The sequence below is a fragment of the Rhinichthys klamathensis genome, unplaced genomic scaffold (genome assembly GCF_029890125.1).
Source record: "Rhinichthys klamathensis goyatoka isolate OS25496 unplaced genomic scaffold, OSU_Roscu_1.1 h1tg000069l_1, whole genome shotgun sequence".
Taxonomy (NCBI): Eukaryota; Metazoa; Chordata; class Actinopteri; order Cypriniformes; family Leuciscidae; genus Rhinichthys; species Rhinichthys klamathensis.
This window is the reverse complement of record NW_026606612.1, coordinates 1,536,122-1,555,321: the sequence shown is the minus strand read 5'-3', so window position 1 is coordinate 1,555,321 and position 19,200 is coordinate 1,536,122. Positions and strand designations below refer to the sequence as shown.

General features: G+C 43.9%; 1 protein-coding gene across 1 annotated transcript; it reads right to left on the bottom strand.

The window, feature by feature from the left end:
• Positions 1-1,252: 1,252 nt before the first annotated feature.
• LOC130084910 (mucin-2-like) lies at positions 1,253-18,132 on the bottom strand (the record flags this gene model as incomplete). The annotated part of the gene is made up of 9 exons (XM_056250436.1): positions 1,253-1,294; positions 1,393-1,613; positions 7,209-7,505; positions 9,779-9,815; positions 11,632-12,608; positions 12,660-12,768; positions 14,581-14,729; positions 15,522-15,701; positions 17,673-18,132. Coding segments are annotated over 9 exons (2,472 nt in total), but the record flags the coding sequence as incomplete, so codon positions are not given.
• Between the last annotated feature and the right edge of the window lie 1,068 nt (positions 18,133-19,200).

Here is a 19,200-nt window from a genome sequence, read left to right as displayed (position 1 = left end):
GTTTGCCAAAGTTGTTGTTGTTGTTGCACCAACAGTTGTTGTTGTGTCAGACATAGACGTGGTTACTGCATCAGGTGTCGACGTTGGTGCTACAGTTGAGGATGTTGGAGTGTTACTTGTGGATTCCAAAGTTGTTGTTGTTGTTGCACCAACAGTTGTTGTAGTGTCAGACAAAGATGTGGTTTCTGCATCAGTTTTCGACGTTGGTGCTACAGTTGAGGATGTTGTAGGGTTACTGGTGGATGCCAAAGTTGTTGTTGTTGTTGCACCAACAGTTGTTGTTGTGTCAGACATAGTTGTTGTTCCTGCATCACTTGTCGTTGTTGGTGCTACGGTTGAGGATGTCGGAGGGTTACTTGTTGATTCCAAAGTTGTTGTTGTTGTTGTGGTGTCATACATAGTTGTAGTTGCTGCATCAGTTGATGATGTTGGTGCTACAGTTGAGGATGTTGTAGGGTTACTTGTGTTTGCCAAAGTTGTTGTTGTTGTTGCAACAACAGTTGTTGTTGTGTCAGACATAGACGTGGTTCCTGCATCAGTTGTCGACGTCGGTGCCACAGTTGAGGGTGTTGGAGGGTTACTTGTGGATGCCAAAGTTGTTGTTGTTGTTGCACCAACAGTTGTTGTTGTGTCAGACATAGTTGTTGTTCCTGTATCAGTTGTCGACCTTGGTGCCACAGTTGAGGATGTTGGAAGGGTACTTGTGGATGCTAAAGGTTTTCTTATTGTTGCACCAACAGTTGTTTTGGTTTCAGACATAGACGTGGTTCCTGCATCAGTTGTCGACTTTGGTGCTACAGTTGAGGATGTTGGAAGGATACTTGTGGATGCCAAATGTTTTGTTATTGTTGCACCAACAGTTGTTGTTGTGTCAGACATAGACTTGGTTACTGCATCAGTTGTCCACGTTGGTGCTACAGTTGAGGATGTTGGAGGGCTGCTTGTTGTAACCAATGTTGTTGTTGTTGCACCAATAGTTGTTGTTGTGTCAGACATAGTTGTTGTTCCTGCATCAGTTGTCGACCTTGGTGCCACAGTTGAGGATGTTGGAAGGGTACTTGTGGATGCTAAAGGTTTTCTTATTGTTGCACCAACAGTTGTTTTGGTTTCAGACATAGACGTGGTTCCTGCATCAGTTGTCGACTTTGGTGCTACAGTTGAGGATGTTGGAAGGATACTTGTGGATGCCAAATGTTTTGTTATTGTTGCACCAACAGTTGTTGTTGTGTCAGACATAGACTTGGTTACTGCATCAGTTGTCCACGTTGGTGCTACAGTTGAGGATGTTGGAGGGCTGCTTGTTGTAACCAATGTTGTTGTTGTTGCACCAATAGTTGTTGTTGTGTCAGACATAGTTGTTGTTCCTGCATCAGTTGTCATTGTTGGGTTTACAGTTGAGGATGTTGGAGGGTTACTTGTGGATTCCAAAGATGTTGTTGTTGTGGTTGTTGTTGCACCAACAGTTGTTGTGGTGTCAGACATAGTTGTGGTTCCTGTATCAGTTGATGATGTTGGTGCTACAGTTGAGGATGTTGGAAGGGTACTTGTGGATGCCAAACTTGTTGTTATTGTTGCACCAATCGTTGTTGTGGTGTCAGACATAGATTTGGTTCCTGCATCAGTTTTCGACGTTGGTGAGAAAGTTGAGGATGTTGTAGGGTTACTTGTGGATTCCAAAGTTGTTGTTGTTCCACCAACAGTTGTTGTTGTGTCAGACAAAGTTGTTGTTGCTGCAGCAGTTGTCGTTGTTGGTGCTACAGTTGAGGATGTTGGAGGGTTACTTGTGGATTCCAAAGATGTTGTTGTTGTTGTTGCACCGACAGTTGTTGTGGTGTCAGACATAGTTGTGGTTCCTGCATCAGTTGAGGATGTTGGAAGGGTACTTGTGGATGCCAAACTTGCTGTTATTGTTGCACCAACAGTTGTTTTTGTGTCAGACATAGTTATTGTTCCTGCATCAGTTGTCGACGTCGGTGCCACAGTTGAGGATGTCAGAGGGTTACTTGTGGATGCCAAAGTTGTTGTAGTTGTTGCACCAACAGTTGTTGTGGTTTCATACATAGTTGTAGTTGTTGCATCAGTTGATGATGATGGTGCATCAGTTGATGATGATGGTGCTACAGTTGAGAATGTTGGAAGGGTACTTGTGGATGCCAAAGTTTTTGTTATTGTTGCACCAACAGTTGTTGTTGTGTCAGAAATAGACGTGATTACTGCATCAGGTGTCGACGTTGGTGCTACAGTTGAGGATGTTGGAGGGTTACTTGTGGATTCCAAAGTTGTTGTTGCACCAACAGTTGTTGTAGTGTCAGACAAAGATGTGGTTTCTGCATCGGTTTTCGACGTTGGTGCAACAGTTGAGGATGTTGTAGGGTTACTGGTGGATGCCAAAGTTGTTGTTGTTGTTGTTGTTGTTGTTGTTGCACTAACAGTTGTTGTTGTGTCAGACATAGTTGTTGTTCCTGCATCAGTTGTCGACGTTGGTACTACAGTTGAGGATGTTGGAGGGTTACTTGTGGAGGCCAAAGTTGTTGTTGTTGTTGCACCAACAGTTGTTTTTGTGTCAGACATAGTTATTGTTCCTGCATCAGTTGTCGACGTCGGTGCCACAGTTGAGGATGTCAGAGGGTTACTTGTGGATGCCAAAGTTGTTGTAGTTGTTGCACCAACAGTTGTTGTTGTGTCAGACAAAGATATGGTTTCTGCATCAGTTTTCGACGTTGGTGCTACAGTTGAGGATGTTGTAGGGTTACTTGTGGATGCCAAAGTTGTTGTTGTTGCACCAACAGTTGTTGCTGTGTCAGATATAGTTGTTGTTCCTGCATCAGTTGTCGACCTTGGTGCTACAGTTGAGGATGTTGTAGGGTTACTTGTGAATGCCAAAGTTTTTGTTGTTGTTGTGTCAGACATAGATGTGGTTACTGCATCAGTTGTCAACGTTGGTGCTTCAGTTGAGGATGTTGGAGGGTTACTTGTGTTTGCCAAAGTTGTTGTTGTTGTTGCACCAACAGTTGTTGTTGTGTCAGACAAAGTTGTTGTTGCTGCAGCAGTTGTCGTTGTTGGTGCTACAGTTGAGGATGTTGGAGGGTTACTTGTGGATTCCAAAGATGTTGTTGTTGTTGTTGCACCGACAGTTGTTGTGGTGTCAGACATAGTTGTGGTTCCTGCATCAGTTGAGGATGTTGGAAGGGTACTTGTGGATGCCAAACTTGCTTTTATTGTTGCACCAACAGTTGTTGTGGTATCAGACATAGATGTGTTTCCTGCATCAGTTGTGAACGTTGGTGCTACAGTTGAGGATTTTGTAGGGTTACTTGTGGATGCCAAAGTTGTTGTTGTTGTTGCACCAACAGTTGTTGTGGTGTCAGACATAGTTGTGGTTCCTGCATCAGTTGATGATGTTGGTGCTACAGTTGAGGATGTTGGAAGGGTACTTGTGGATGTTAAACTTGCTGTTATTGTTGCACCAACAGTTGTTGTGGTATCAGACATAGATGTGGTTCCTGCATCAGTTGTCGACATTGGTGCTACAGTTGAGGATGTTGTAGGGTTAATTGTGGATGCCAAAGTTGTTGTTGTTGTCGCACCAACAGTTGTTGTTGTGTCAGACATAGTTGTTGTTCCTGCATCAGTTGTCAACATTGGTGCTACAGTTGAGGATGTTGGAAGGGTACTTGTGGATGCCAAAGTTGTTGTTGTTGTTGCACCAACAGTTGTTGTTGTGTAAGACATAGACGTGATTCCTGCATCAGTTGTCGACGTTGGTGCTACAGTTGAGGATGTTGTATGGTTACTTGTGGATGCCAAAGTTGTTGTTGTTGCACCAACAGTTGTTGTTGTTGTGTCAGACATAGACGTTGTTACTGCATCAGTTGTCGACGTTGGTGCTATAGTTGAGGATGTTGGAGGGTTACTAGTGGATGCCAAAGTTGTTGTTGTTGTTGCACCAGCAGTTGTTGTTGTGTCAGACATAGACGTGGTTGCTGCATCAGTTGTCGACGTTGGTGCTACAGTTGAGAATGTAGGAGGGTTACTAGTGGATGCCAAAGTTGTTGTTGTTGTTGCACCAACAGATGTTGTTGTGTCAGACATAGTTATTGTTCCTGCATCAGTTGTCGACGTTGGTGCTACAGTTGAGGATGTTGGAGGGTTACTTGCGGATGCCAAAGTTGTTGTTGTTGTTGTTGTTGCACCAACAGATGTTGTTGTGTCAGACATAGTTATTGTTCCTGCATCAGTTGTCGACGTTGGTGCTACAGTTGAGGATGTTGGAGGGTTACTTGTGGATGCCAAAGTTGTTGTTGTTGCACCAACAGTTGTTGTTGTGTCAGATATAGTTGTTGTTGTTCCTGCATCAGTTGTCGACGTTGATGCTACAGTTGAGGATGTTGTAGGGTTACTTGTGGATGCCAAAGTTGCTGTTGTTGTTGTTGCACCAACAGTTGTTTTTGTGTCAGACATAGTTGTTGTTCCTGCATCAGTTGTCGACGTCGGTGCTACAGTTGAGAAAGTCGGAGGGTAACTTGTGGATGCCAAAGTTGTTGTTGCACCAACAGTTGTTGTTGTGTCAGACATAGTTGTTGTTCCTGCATCAGTTGTCGACGTTGGTGCTACAGTTGCGGATGTTGGAGGGTTACTTGTGGATGCCAAAGTTGTTGTTATTGTTGCACTAACAGTTCTTGTGTTGTCAGACATAGACGTGGTTCCTGCATCAGTTGTCAAAGTTGGTGATAAAATTGAAGATGTTTGAGGGCTGCTTGCTGTAGCCACTGTTGTTGTTGTTTCACCAACAGTCGTTGTGGTGTCAGACATAGTTGTGGTTCCTGCATCAGTTGTCAATGTTGGTGCTACAGTTGAGGATGTTTGAGGGTTACTTGTGGATTCCAAAGTTGTTGTTGTTGTTGTTGCACCGACAGTTGTTGTTGTGTCATACATAGTTGTAGGTGCTGCATCAGTTGATGATGTTGGTGCTACAGTTAAGGATGTTGTAGGGTTACTTGTGGATGCCAAAGTTGTTGTTGTTGTTGCACCAACAATTCTTGTTGTGTCAGACATAGACGTGGTTACTGCATCAGTTGTCGACGTTGGTGCTACAGTTGAGGATGTTGGAGGGTTACTTGTAGATGCCAAAGTTGTTGTTGTTGTCGCACCAACAGTTGTTGTTGTGTCAGACATAGTTGTTGTTCCTGCATCAGTTGTCGACGTCGATGCCACAGTTGAGGATGTCGGAGGGTTAACCTTGGATGCCAAAGTTGTTGTTGTTGTTGTTGCACCAACAGTTGTTGTTGTTGTTGTGTCAGACATAGTTGTTGTTCCTGCATCAGTTTTCGACGTTGGTGCCACAGTTGAGGATGTTGGAAGGATTCTTGTGGATGCTAAAGGTTTTGTTATTGTTGCACCAACAGTTGTTGTGGTGTCCGACATAGACGTGGTTACTGCATCAGTTGTCGACGTTGGTGCTACAGTTGAGGATGTTGGAGGGCTGCTTGTTGTAACCAATGTTGTTGTTGTTGCACCACCAGTTGTTGTTGTGTCAGACATAGTTGTTGTTCCTGCAACAGTTGTCGTTGTTGGTGCTACAGTTGAGGATGTTGGAGTGTTACTTGTGGATTCCAAAGTTGTTGTTGTTGTTGTTGTTATCCCGACAGTTGTTGTGGTGTCATATATAGTTGTAGTTGCTGCATCATTTGATGATGTTGGTACTACAGTTGATGATGTTGGAAGGGTACCTGTGGATGCCAAAGTTGTTGTTATTGTTGCACCAACAGTTGTTGTGGTGTCAGACATAGATGTGGTTCCAGCATCAGTTTTCGTCGTTGGTGCTAAAGTTGTGGATGTTGTAGGGTTACTTGTGGATGCCAAAGTTTTTGTTGTTGTTGCACCAACAGTTGTTGTTGTGTCAGACATAGACTTGGTTCCTGCATCAGTTGTCGATGTTGGTGCTACAGTTGAGGATATTGGAGGGTTACTTGTGGATGCCAAAGTTGTTTTTGATGTTGTACCAACAGTTGTTGTTGTGTCAGACATAATTGTTGTTCCTGCATCAGTTGTGGACTTTGGTGCTACAGTTGAGGATGTTGGAGGGTTACTTGTGGATGACAAAGTTGTTGTTGTTGTTGTTGTAGCACCAACAGTTGTTGTGGTGTCATACATAGTTGTAGTTGCTGCATCAGTTGATGATGTTGGTGCTACAGTTGAGGATGTTGGAAGGGTACTTGTGGATGCCAAAGTTGTTGTTATTGTTGCACCAACAGTTGTTTTGGTGTCAGACATAGATGTGGTTCCTGCATCAGTTGTCGACGTTGGTGCTACAGTTGAGGATGTTGGAGGGTTACTTGTGGATGCCAAAGCTGTTGTTGTTGTTGTTGTACCGACAGTTGTTGTGGTGTCATACATAGTTGTAGTTGCTGCATCAGTTGATGATGTTGGTGCTACAGTTGATGATGTTGGAAGGGTACTTGTGGATGCCAAAGTTGTTGTTGTTGCACCAACAGTTGTTGTGGTGTCATACATAGTTATAGTTGCTGCATCAGTTGTCGACGTTGGTGCTACACTTGAGGATGTTGTAGGGTTACTTGTGGATGCCAATGTTGTTGTTGTTGTTGCACCAACAGTTGCTGTGGTGTCAGACATAGACGTGGTTCCTGCATCAGTTGTCGACGTTGGTGCTACAGTTGAGGATGTTGGAGGGTTACTTGTGGATGCCAAAGTTGTTGTTGTTGCACCAACAGTTGTTGTGGTGTCATACATAGTTAAAGTTGCTGCATCATTTGATGATGTTGGTGCTACAGTTGAGGATGTTGGAAGGGTACTTGTGGATGCCAAAGTTGTTGTTATTTTTGCACCAACAGTTGTTGTGGTTTCAGACATAGACGTGGTTCCTGCATCAGTTGTCGACGTTGGTGCTACAGTTGAGGATGTTGGAAGGTTACTTGTGGATGCCAAAGTTGTTGTTGTTGTTGCACCAACAGTTGTTGTTGTGTCAGACATAGTTGTTGTTCCAGCATCAGTTGTCGACGTTGGTGCTACAGTTGAGGATGTTGGAGGGTTACTTGTGGATGCCAAAGTTGTTGTTGTTGTTGTTACACCAACATTTGTTGTTGTGTCAGAAATAGTTGTTATTCCTGCATCAGTTGTCGACGTTGGTGCTTCAGTTGAGGATGTTGTAGGGCTACTTGTGGATGCCAAAGTTGTTGTTGTTGTTGTACCAACAGTTATTGTTGTGTCAGACATAGACGTGGTTACTGCATCAGTTGTCGACGTTGGTGCTACAGTTGAGGATGTTGTAGGGTTCCTTGTGGATGCCAAAGTTGTTGTTGTTGTTGCACCAACACTTGTTGTTGTGTCAGACATAGTTGTTGTTCCTGCATCAGTTGTCGACGTTGGTGCTACAGTTGAGGATGTTGTAGGGTTACTTGGGGATTCCAAAGTTGTTGTTGTTGCACCAACAGTTGTTGTGGTGTCATACATAGTTGTAGTTGCTGCATCATTTGATGATGTTGGTACTACAGTTGACGATGTTGGAAGGGTACTTGTGGATGCCAAAGTTGTTGTTGTTGTTGCACCAACAGTTGTTGTTGTGTCAGACATAGACGTGGTTACTGCATCAGTTGTCGACGTTGGTGCTACAGTTGAGGATGTTGTAGGGTTCCTTGTGGATGCCAATGTTGTTGTTGTTGTTGCACCAACAGTTGTTGTTGTGTCAGACATAGACGTGGTTCCTGCATCAGTTTTCGACGTTGGTGCTACAGTTGAGGATGTTGGAGGGCTACTTGTGGATGCCAAAGTTGTTGTTGTTACACCAACAGTTGTTGTGGTGTCATACATAGTTGTAGTTGCTGCATCATTTGATGATGTTGGTACTACAGTTGAGGATGTTGGAAGGGTACTTGTGGATGCCAAAGTTGTTGTTGTTGTTGTTGTTGTTGTTGCACCAACAGTTGTTGTTGTGTCAGACATAGTTGTTGTCCCTGCATCAGTTGTCGACGTTGGTGCTACAGTTGAGGATGTTGTAGGGTCACTTGTGGATGCCAAAGTTGTTGTTGTTGTAGCACCAACAGTTGTTGTTGTGTCAGACATAGACGTGGTTACTGCATCAGTTGTCGACGTTGGTGCTACAGTTGAGGATGTTGGAGGGTTACTTGTGGATGCCAAAGTTGTTGTTGCACCAACAGTTGTTTTTGTGTCAGACATAGTTGTTGTTCCTGCATCAGTTGTCGATGTCGGTGCCACAGTTGAGGATATTAGAGGGTTACTTGTGGATGCCAAAGTTGTTGTTGTTGCACCAACAGTTGTTGTGGTGTCATACATAGTTGTAGTTGCTGCATCGTTTGATGATGTTGGTACTACAGTTGAGGATGTTGGAAGGGTACTTGTGCATGCCAAAGTTGTTGTTGTTGTTGTTGCACCAACAGTTGTTGTTGTTGTGTCAGACATAGACGTGGTTCCTGCATCAGTTGTCGACGTTGGTGCTACAGTTGAGGATGTTGTAGGGTTACTTGTGGATGCCAAAGTTGTTGTTGTTGTTGCACCAACAGTTGTTGTTGTGTCAGACATAGACGTGGTTACTGCATCAGTTGTCGACGTTGGTGCTACAGTTGAGGATGTTGGAGGGTTACTTGTGGATGCCAAAGTTGTTGTTGTTGCACCAACAGTTGTTGTGGTGTCATGCATAGTTGTAGTTGCTGCATCATTTGATGATGTTGGTACTACAGTTAAGGATGTTGGAAGGGTACTTGTGGATGCCAAAGTTGTTGTTGTTGTTGCACCAACAGTTGTTGTTGTTGTGTCAGACATAGACGTGGTTACTGCATCAGTTGTCGACGTTGGTGCTACAGTTGAGGATGTTGGAGGGTTACTTGTGGGTGCCAAATTTGTTGTTGTTGTTGTTGCACCAACAGTTGTTGTTGTTGTGTCAGACATAGACGTGGTTCCTGCATCAGTTGTCGACGTTGGTGCTACAGTTGAGGATGTTGTAGGGTTACTTGTGGATGCCAAAGTTTTTGTTGTTGTTGCACCAACAGTTGTTGTTGTGTCAGACATAGACGTGGTTACTGCATCAGTTGTCGACGTTGGTGCTACAGTTGAGGATGTTGGAGGGTTACTTGTGGATGCCAAAGTTGTTGTTGTTGCACCAACAGTTGTTGTGGTGTCATGCATAGTTGTAGTTGCTGCATCATTTGATGATGTTGGTACTACAGTTAAGGATGTTGGAAGGGTACTTGTGGATGCCAAAGTTGTTGTTGTTGTTGCACCAACAGTTGTTGTTGTTGTGTCAGACATAGACGTTGTTACTGCATCAGTTGTCGACGTTGGTGCTACAGTTGAGGATGTTGGAGGGTTACTTGTGGGTGCCAAATTTGTTGTTGCACCAACAGTTGTTTTTGTGTCAGACATAGTTGTTGTTCCTGCATCAGTTGTCGATGTCGGTGCCACAGTTGAGGATGTCGGAGGGTTACTTGTGGATGCCAAAGTTGTTGTTGTTGTTGCACCAACAGTTGTTGTGGTGTCATACATAGTTGTAGTTGTTGCATCAGTTGATGATGTTGGCGCTACAGTTGAGGATGTTGGAAGGGTACTTGTGGATGCCAAAGTTGTTGTTATTGTTGCACCAATAGTTGTTGTGGTGTCAGACATAGAGGTTGTTCCTGCATCAGTTGTCGACGTTGGTGCTACAGTTGAGGATGTTGGAGGGTTACTTGTGGATGCCAAAGTTGTTGTTGTTGTTGTTGTTGTTGTTGTTGTTGTTGTTGCACCGACAGTTGTTGTGGTGTCATACATAGTTGTAGTTGCTGCTTCAGGTGATGATGTTGGTGCTACAGTTGAGGATGTTGGAAGGGTACTTGTGGATGCCAAAGTTGTTATTGTTGCACCAACAGTTGTTGTTGTGTCAGACATAGACGTGGTTACTGCATCAGTGGTCGACGTTGGTGCTACAGTTGAGGATGTTAGAGGGTTACTTGTGGATGCCAAAGTTGTTGTTGTTGCACCAACAGTTGTTGTGTTGTCAGACATAGACGTGGTTCCTGCATCAGTTGTCAAAGTTGGTGATAAAGTTGAATATGTTTGAGGGCTGCTTGTTGTAGCCAATGTTGTTGTTGTTGCACCAACAGTTGTTGTTGTGTCAGACATAGACGTGGTTACTGCATCAGTTGTCGATGTTGGTGCTACAGTTGAGGATGTTGGAGGGTTACTTGTGGATGCCAAAGTTGTTGTTGTTGTTGTTGCACCAACAGTTGTTGTTGTGTCAGACATAGTTGTTGTTCCTGCATCAGTTGTCGATGTTGGTGCCACAGTTGAGGATGTCAGAGGGTTACTTGTCGATCCCAAAGTTGTTGTTGTTGCACCAACAGTTTTTGTGGTGTCATGCATAGTTGTAGTTGTTGCATCAGTTGATGATGTTGGTGCTACAGTTGATGATGTTGGAGGGTTACTTGTGGATGCCAAAGTTGTTGTTGTACCAACAGTTGTTTTTGTGTCAGACATAGTTGTTGTTCCTGCATCAGTTGTCGATGTCGGTGCCACAGTTAAGGATGTTGGAGGGTTACTTGTGGATGCCAAAGTTGTTGTTGTTGCACCAACAGTTGTTGTGGTGTCATACATAGTTGTATTTGCTGCATCATTTGATGATGTTGGTACTACAATTGAGGATGTTGGAAGGGTACTTGTGGATGCCAAAGTTGTTGTTGTTGTTGTTGTTGCACCAACAGTTGTTGTTGTGTCAGACATAGTTGTTGTTCCTGCATCAGTTGTCGACGTTGGTGCTACAGTTGAGGATGTTGTAGGGTTACTTGTGGATGCCAAAGTTGTTGTTGTTGTTGCACCAACAGTTTTTGTTGTTGTGTCAGACATAGACGTGGTTACTGCATCAGTTGTCGACGTTGGTGCTTCAGTTGAGGATGTTGGAGGGTTACTTGTGGATGCCAAAGTTGTTGTTGCACCAACAGTTGTTTTTGTGTCAGACATAGTTGTTGTTCCTGCATCAGTTGTCGACGTTGGTGCTTCAGTTGAGGATGTCGGAGGGTTCCTTGTGGATGCCAAAGTTGTTGGTGTTGTTGCACCAACAGTTGTTGTGGTGTCATACATAGTTGTAGTTGCTGCATCATTTGATGATGTTGGTACTACAGTTGAGGATGTTTGAAGGGTACTTGTGGATGCCAAAGTTGTTGTTGTTGTTGTTGTTGTTGCACCGACAGTTGTTGTGGTGTCATACATAGTTGTAGTTGCTGCTTCAGGTGATGATGTTGGTGCTTCAGTTGAGGATGTTGGAGGGTTACTTGTGGATGCCAAAGTTGTTGTTGCACCAACAGTTTTTTTTGTTCCTGCATCAGTTGATGATGTTGGTGCTACAGTTGATGATGTTGGAAGGGTACTTGTGGATGCCAAAGTTGTTGTTGTTGCACCAACAGTTGTTGTGGTGTCAGACATAGACTTGGTTCCTGCATCAGTTGTCAAAGTTGGTGATAAAGTTGAATATGTTTGAGGGCTGCTTGTTGTAGCCAATATTGTTGTTGTTGCACCAACAGTTGTTGTTGTGTCAGACATAGACGTGGTTACTGCATCAGTTGTCGATGTTGGTGCTACAGTTGAGGATGTTGGAGGGTTACTTGTGGATGCCAAAGTTGTTGTTGTTGTTGTTGTTGTTGCACCAACAGTTGTTGTTGTGTCAGACATAGTTGTTGTTCCTGCATCAGTTGTCGATGTTGGTGCCACAGTTGAGGATGTCAGAGGGTTACTTGTGGATGCCAAAGTTGTTGTTGTTGTTGCACCAACAGTTGTTGTGGTGTCATACATAGTTGTAGTTGTTGCATCAGTTGAGGATGTTGGTGCTACAGTTGAGGATGTTGGAGGTTTACTTGTGGATGCCAAAGTTGTTGTTGCACCAACAGTTGTTTTTGTGTCAGACATAGTTGTTGTTCCTGTATCAGTTGCGGATGTCGGTGCCACAGTTGAGGATGTTGGAGGGTTACTTGTGGATGCCAAAGTTGTTGTTGTTGCACCAACAGTTGTTGTGGTGTCATACATAGTTGTAGTTGCTGCATCATTTGATGATGTTGGTACTACAGTTGAGGATGTTGTAGGGTTACTTGTGGATGCCAAAGTTGTTGTTGTTGTGTCAGACATAGACGTGGTTACTGCATCAGTTGTCGACGTTGGTGCTACAGTTGAGGATGTTGGAGGGTTACTTGTGGATGCCAAAGTTGTTGTTGCACCAACAGTTGTTTTTGTGTCAGACATTGTTGTAGTTGTTGCATCAGTTGATGACGTTGGTGCTACAGTTGAGGATGTTGGAGGTTTACTTGTGGATGCCAAAGTTGTTGTTGCACCAACAGTTGTTGTGGTGTCATACATAGTTGTAGTTGTTGCATCAGTTGATGATGTTGGTGCTACAGTTGAGGATGTTGGAAGGGTACTTGTGGATGCCAAAGTTGTTGTTATTGTTGCACCAATAGTTGTTGTGGTGTCAGACATAGAGGTTGTTCCTGCATCAGTTGTCGACGTTGGTGCTACAGTTGAGGATGTTGGAGGGTTACTTGTGGATGCCAAAGTTGTTGTTGTTGTTGTTGTTTCACCGACAGTTGTTGTGGTGTCATACATAGTTGTAGTTGCTGCTTCAGGTGATGATGTTGGTGCTACAGTTGAGGATGTTGGAAGGGTACTTGTGGATGCCAAAGTTGTTGTTATTGTTGCACCAACAGTTGTTGTTGTGTCAGACATAGACGTGGTTACTGCATCAGTGGTCGACGTTGGTGCTACAGTTGAGGATGTTAGAGGGTTACTTGTGGATGCCAAAGTTGTTGTTGTTGCACCAACAGTTGTTGTGGTGTCAGACATAGACGTGGTTCCTGCATCAGTTGTCAAAGTTGGTGATAAAGTTGAATATGTTTGAGGGCTGCTTGTTGTAGCCAATGTTGTTGGTGTTGCAACAACAGTTGTTGCTGTGTCAGACATAGTTGTTGTTCCTGCATCAGTTTTCGATGTTGGTGCCACAGTTGAGGATGTCGGAGGGTTACTTGTGGATGCCAAAGTTGTTGTTGTTGCACCAACAGTTGTTGTGGTGTCATACATAGTTGTTGTTGTTGCATCAGTTGATGATGTTGGTGCTACAGTTGAGGATGTCGGAGGGTTACTTGTGGATGCCAAAGTTGTTGTTGTTGCACCAACAGTTGTTTTTGTGTCAGACAGAGTTGTTGTTTCTGCATCAGTTGTCGATGTCGGTGCCACAGTTGAGTATGTTGGAGGGTTACTTGTGGATGCCAAAGTTGTTGTTGTTTCACCAACATTTGTTGTGGTGTCATACATAGTTGTAGTTGCTGCATCATTTTGTGATGTTGGTACTACAGTTGAGGATGTTGGAAGGGTACTTGTGGATGCCAAAGTTGTTGTTGTTGCACCAACAGTTGTTGTTGTTGTGTCAGACATAGACGTGGTTACTGCATCAGTTGTCGATGTTGGTGCTACAGTTGAGGATGTTGGAGGGTTACTTGTGGGTGCCAAATTTGTTGTTGCACCAACAGTTGTTTTTGTGTCAGACATAGTTGTTGTTCCTGCATCAGTTGTCGATGTCGGTGCCACAGTTGAGGATGTCGGAGGGTTACTTGTGGATGCCAAAGTTGTTGTTGCACCAACAGTTGTTTTTGTGTCAGACATAGTTGTTTTTCCTGCATCAGTTGTCGATGTCGGTGCCTCAGTTGAGGATGTCGGAGGGTTACTTGTGGATGCCAAAGTTGTTGTTGTTGTTGCACCAACAGTTGTTGTGGTGTCATACATAAATGTAGTTGTTGCATTAGTTGATGATGTTGGTGCTACAGTTGAGGATGTTGGAAGGGTACTTGTGGATGCCAAAGTTGTTGTTGTTGTTGCACCAATAGTTGTTGTGGTGTCAGACATAGAGGTTGTTCCTGCATCAGTTGTCGACGTTGGTGCTACAGTTGAGGATGTTGGAGGGTTACTTGTGGATGCCAAAGTTGTTGTTGTTGTTGCACCAAAAGTTGTTGTTGTTGTGTCAGACATAGACGTGGTTACTGCATCAGTTGTCGATGTTGGTGCTTCAGTTGAGGATGTTGGAGGGTTACTTGTGGATGCCAAAGTTGTTGTTGCACCAACAGTTGTTTTTGTGTCAGACATAGTTGTTGTTCCTGCATCAGTTGTTGATGTCGGTGCCACAGTTGAGGATGTCGGAGGGTTACTTGTGGATGCCCAAGTTGTTGTTGTTGTTGCACCAACAGTTGTAGTGGTGTCATACATAGTTGTAGTTGCTGCATCATTTGATGATGTTGGTAGTACAGTTGAGGATGTTTGAAGGGTACTTGTGGATGCCAAAGTTGTTGTTGTTGTTGCACCGACAGTTGTTGTGGTGTCATACATAGTTGTAGTTGCTGCATCATTTGATGATGTTGGTGCTACAGTTGAGGATGTTAGAGGGTTACTTGTGGATGCCAAAGTTGTTGTTGTTGCACCAACAGTTGTTGTTGTGTCAGACATAGTTGTTGTTCCTGCATCAGTTGTCGACATTGGTCCTACAGTTGAGGATGTTGGAGGGTTACTTGTGGATGCCAAAGTTGTTGTTGTTGCACCAACAGTTGTTGTGGTGTCATACATAGTTGTAGTTGCTGCATCAGTTGATGATGTTGGTGCTACAGTTGATGATGTTGGAAGGGTACTTGTGGATGCCAAAGTTGTTGTTGTTGCACCAACAGTTGTTGTGGTGTCAGACATAGACGTGGTTCCTGCATCAGTTGTCAAAGTTGGTGATAAAGTTGAATATGTTTGAGGGCTGCTTGTTGCAGCCAATGTTGTTGTTGTTGCACCAACAGTTGTTGTTGTGTCAGACATAGACGTGGTTACTGCATCAGTTGTCGATGTTGGTGCTACAGTTGAGGATGTTGGCGGGTTACTTGTGGATGCCAAAGTTGTTGTTGTTGCACCAACAGTTGTTGTTGTGTCAGACATAGTTGTTGTTCCTGCATCAGTTGTCGATGTTGGTGCCACAGTTGAGGATGTCAGAGGGTTACTTGTGAATGCCAAAGTTGTTGTTGTTGCACCAACAGTTGTTGTGGTGTCATACATAGTTGTAGTTGTTGCATCAGTTGAGGATGTTGGTGCTGCAGTTGAGGATGTTGGAGGGTTACTTGTGGATGCCAAAGTTGTTGTTGCACCAACAGTTGTTTTTGTGTCAGACATAGTTGTTGTTCCTGCATCAGTTGCCGATGTCGGTGCCACAGTTGAGGATGTTGGAGGGTTACTTGTGGATGCCAAAGTTGTTGTTGTTGCACCAACAGTTGTTGTGGTGTCATACATAGTTGTAGTTGCTGCATCATTTGATGATTTTGGTACTACAGTTGAGGATGTTGTAGGGTTACTTGTGGATGCCAAAGTTGTTGTTGTTGTTGCACCAACAGTTGTTGTTGTTGTTTCAGACATAGACGTGGTTACTTCATCAGTTGTCGACGTTGGTGCTACAGTTGAGGATGCTGGAGGGTTACTTGTGGATGCCAAAGTTGTTGTTGTTGTTGTTGCACCAACAGTTGTTGTTGTGTCAGACATAGTTGTTGTTCCTGCATCAGTTGTCGATGTCGGTGCCACAGTTGAGGATGTCGGAGGGTTACTTGTGGATGCCAAAGTTGTTGTTATTGTTGCACCAACAGTTGTTGTGGTGTCAGACATAGAGGTTGTTCCTGCATCAGTTGTCGACGTTGGTGCTACAGTTGAGGATGTTGGAGGGTTACTTGTGGATGCCAAAGTTGTTGTTGTTGTTGCACCAAAAGTTGTTGTTGTTGTGTCAGACATAGACGTGGTTACTGCATCAGTTGTCGATGTTGGTGCTTCAGTTGAGGATGTTGGAGGGTTACTTGTGGATGCCAAAGTTGTTGTTGCACCAACAGTTGTTTTTGTGTCAGACATAGTTGTTGTTCCTGCATCAGTTGTTGATGTCGGTGCCACAGTTGAGGATGTCGGAGGGTTACTTGTGGATGCCCAAGTTGTTGTTGTTGTTGTTGCACCAACAGTTGTAGTGGTGTCATACATAGTTGTAGTTGCTGCATCATTTGATGATGTTGGTAGTACAGTTGAGGATGTTTGAAGGGTACTTGTGGATGCCAAAGTTGTTGTTGTTGTTGCACCGACAGTTGTTGTGGTGTCATACATAGTTGTAGTTGCTGCATCATTTGATGATGTTGGTGCTACAGTTGAGGATGTTGGAAGGGTACTTGTGGATGCCAAAGTTGTTGTTATTGTTGCATCAACAGTTGTTGTTGTGTCAGACATAGACGTGGTTACTGCATCAGTGGTCGACGTTGGTGCTACAGTTGAGGATGTTAGAGGGTTACTTGTGGATGCCAAAGTTGTTGTTGTTGCACCAACAGTTGTTGTTGTGTCAGACATAGTTGTTGTTCCTGCATCAGTTGTCGACATTGGTCCTACAGTTGAGGATGTTGGAGGGTTACTTGTGGATGCCAAAGTTATTGTTGTTGCACCAACAGTTGTTGTGGTGTCATACATAGTTGTAGTTGCTGCATCAGTTGATGATGTTGGTGCTACAGTTGATGATGTTGGAAGGGTACTTGTGGATGCCAAAGTTGTTGTTGTTGCACCAACAGTTGTTGTGGTGTCAGACATAGACGTGGTTCCTGCATCAGTTGTCAAAGTTGGTGATAAAGTTGAATATGTTTGAGGGCTGCTTGTTGCAGCCAATGTTGTTGTTGTTGCACCAACAGTTGTTGTTGTGTCAGACATAGACGTGGTTACTGCATCAGTTGTCGATGTTGGTGCTACAGTTGAGGATGTTGGCGGGTTACTTGTGGATGCCAAAGTTGTTGTTGTTGTTGTTGCACCAACAGTTGTTGTTGTGTCAGACATAGTTGTTGTTCCTGCATCAGTTGTCGATGTTGGTGCCACAGTTGAGGATGTCAGAGGGTTACTTGTGAATGCCAAAGTTGTTGTTGTTGCACCAACAGTTGTTGTGGTGTCATACATAGTTGTAGTTGTTGCATCAGTTGAGGATGTTGGTGCTGCAGTTGAGGATGTTGGAGGGTTACTTGTGGATGCCAAAGTTGTTGTTGCACCAACAGTTGTTTTTGTGTCAGACATAGTTGTTGTTCCTGCATCAGTTGCCGATGTCGGTGCCACAGTTGAGGATGTTGGAGGGTTACTTGTGGATGCCAAAGTTGTTGTTGTTGCACCAACAGTTGTTGTGGTGTCATACATAGTTGTAGTTGCTGCATCATTTGATGATTTTGGTACTACAGTTGAGGATGTTGTAGGGTTACTTGTGGATGCCAAAGTTGTTGTTGTTGTTGCACCAACAGTTGTTGTTGTTGTTTCAGACATAGACGTGGTTACTTCATCAGTTGTCGACGTTGGTGCTACAGTTGAGGATGCTGGAGGGTTACTTGTGGATGCCAAAGTTGTTGTTGTTGTTGTTGCACCAACAGTTGTTGTTGTGTCAGACATAGTTGTTGTTCCTGCATCAGTTGTCGATGTCGGTGCCACAGTTGAGGATGTCGGAGGGTTACTTGTGGATGCCAAAGTTGTTGTTATTGTTGCACCAACAGTTGTTGTGGTGTCAGAAATAGAGGTTGTTCCTGCATCAGTTGTCGACGTTGGTGCTACAGTTGAGGATGTTGGAGGGTTACTTGTGGATGCCAAAGTTGTTGTTGTTGTTGTTGTTGCACCGACAGTAGTTGTGGTGTCATACATAGTTGTAGTTGCTGCTTCAGGTGATGATGTTGGTGCCACAGTTGAGGATGTCGGAGGGTTACTTGTGGATGCCAAAGTTGTTGTTGTTGTTGCACCAAGAGTTGTTGTGGTGTCATACATAAATTTAGTTGTTGCATCAGTTGATGATGTTGGTGCTACAGTTGAGGATGTTGGAAGGGTACTTGTGGATGCCAAAGTTGTTGTTATTGTTGCACCAATAGTTGTTGTGGTGTCAGACATAGAGGTTGGTCCTGCATCAGTTGTCGACGTTGGTGCTACAGTTGAGGATATTGGAGGGTTACTTGTGGATGCCAAAGTTGTTGTTGTTGTTGTTGCACCGACAGTTGTTGTGGTGTCATACAGAGTTGTATTTGCTGCTTCAGGTGATGATGTTGGTGCTACAGTTGAGGATGTTGGAAGGGTACTTGTGGATGCCAAAGTTGTTGTTATTGTTGCACCAACAGTTGTTGTTGTGTCAGACATAGACGTGGTTACTGCATCAGTGGTCGACGTTGGTGCTACAGTTGAGGATGTTGGAGGGTTACTTGTGGATGCCAAAGTTGTTGTTGTTGTTGTTGCACCAACAGTTGTTGTGGTGTCATACATAGTTGTAGTTGTTGCATCAGTTGATGATGTTGGTGCTGCAATTGAGGATGTGGGAGGGTTACTTGTTGATGCCAAAGTTGTTGCACCAACAGTTGTTTTTGTGTCAGACATAGTTGTTGTTTCTGCATCAGTTGTCGATGTCGGTGCCATAGTTGAGGATGTTGGAGGGTTACTTGTGGATGCAAAAGTTGTTGTTGTTGCACCAATAGTTGTTGTGGTGTCATACATAGTTGTAGTTGCTGCATCATTTGATGATGTTGGTACTACAGTTGAGGATGTTGGAAGGGTACTTGTGGATGCCAAAGTTGTTGTTGTTGTTGTTGTTGCACCAACAGTTGTTGTTGTGTCAGACATAGTTGTTGTTCCTGCATCAGTTGTCGACGTTGGTGCTACAGTTGAGGATGTTTTAAGGATACTTGTGGATGCCAAAGTTGTTGTTGTTGTTGCACCAACAGTTGTTGTTGTTGTGTCAGACATAGACGTGGTTACTGCATCAGTTGCCGACGTTGGTGCTTCAGTTGAGGATGTTGGAGGGTTACTTGTGGATGCCAAAGTTGTTGTTGTTGCACCAACAGTTGTTGTGGTGTCATACATAGTTTTAGTTGCTACATTATTTGATGATGTTGGTACTACATTTGATGATTTTGTAGGGTTACTTGTGGATGCCACAGTTGTTGTTGTTGTTGCACCAACAGTTGTTGTTGTTGTGTCAGACATAGACGTGGTTACTGCATCAGTTGTCGACTTAGGTGCTACAGTTGAGGATGTTGGAGGGTTACTTGTGGATGCCAAAGTTGTTGTTGCACCAACAGTTGTTTTTGTGTCAGACATAGTTGTAGTTGTTGCATCAGTTGATGATGTTGGTGCTACAGTTGAGGATGTTGGAGGGTTACTTGT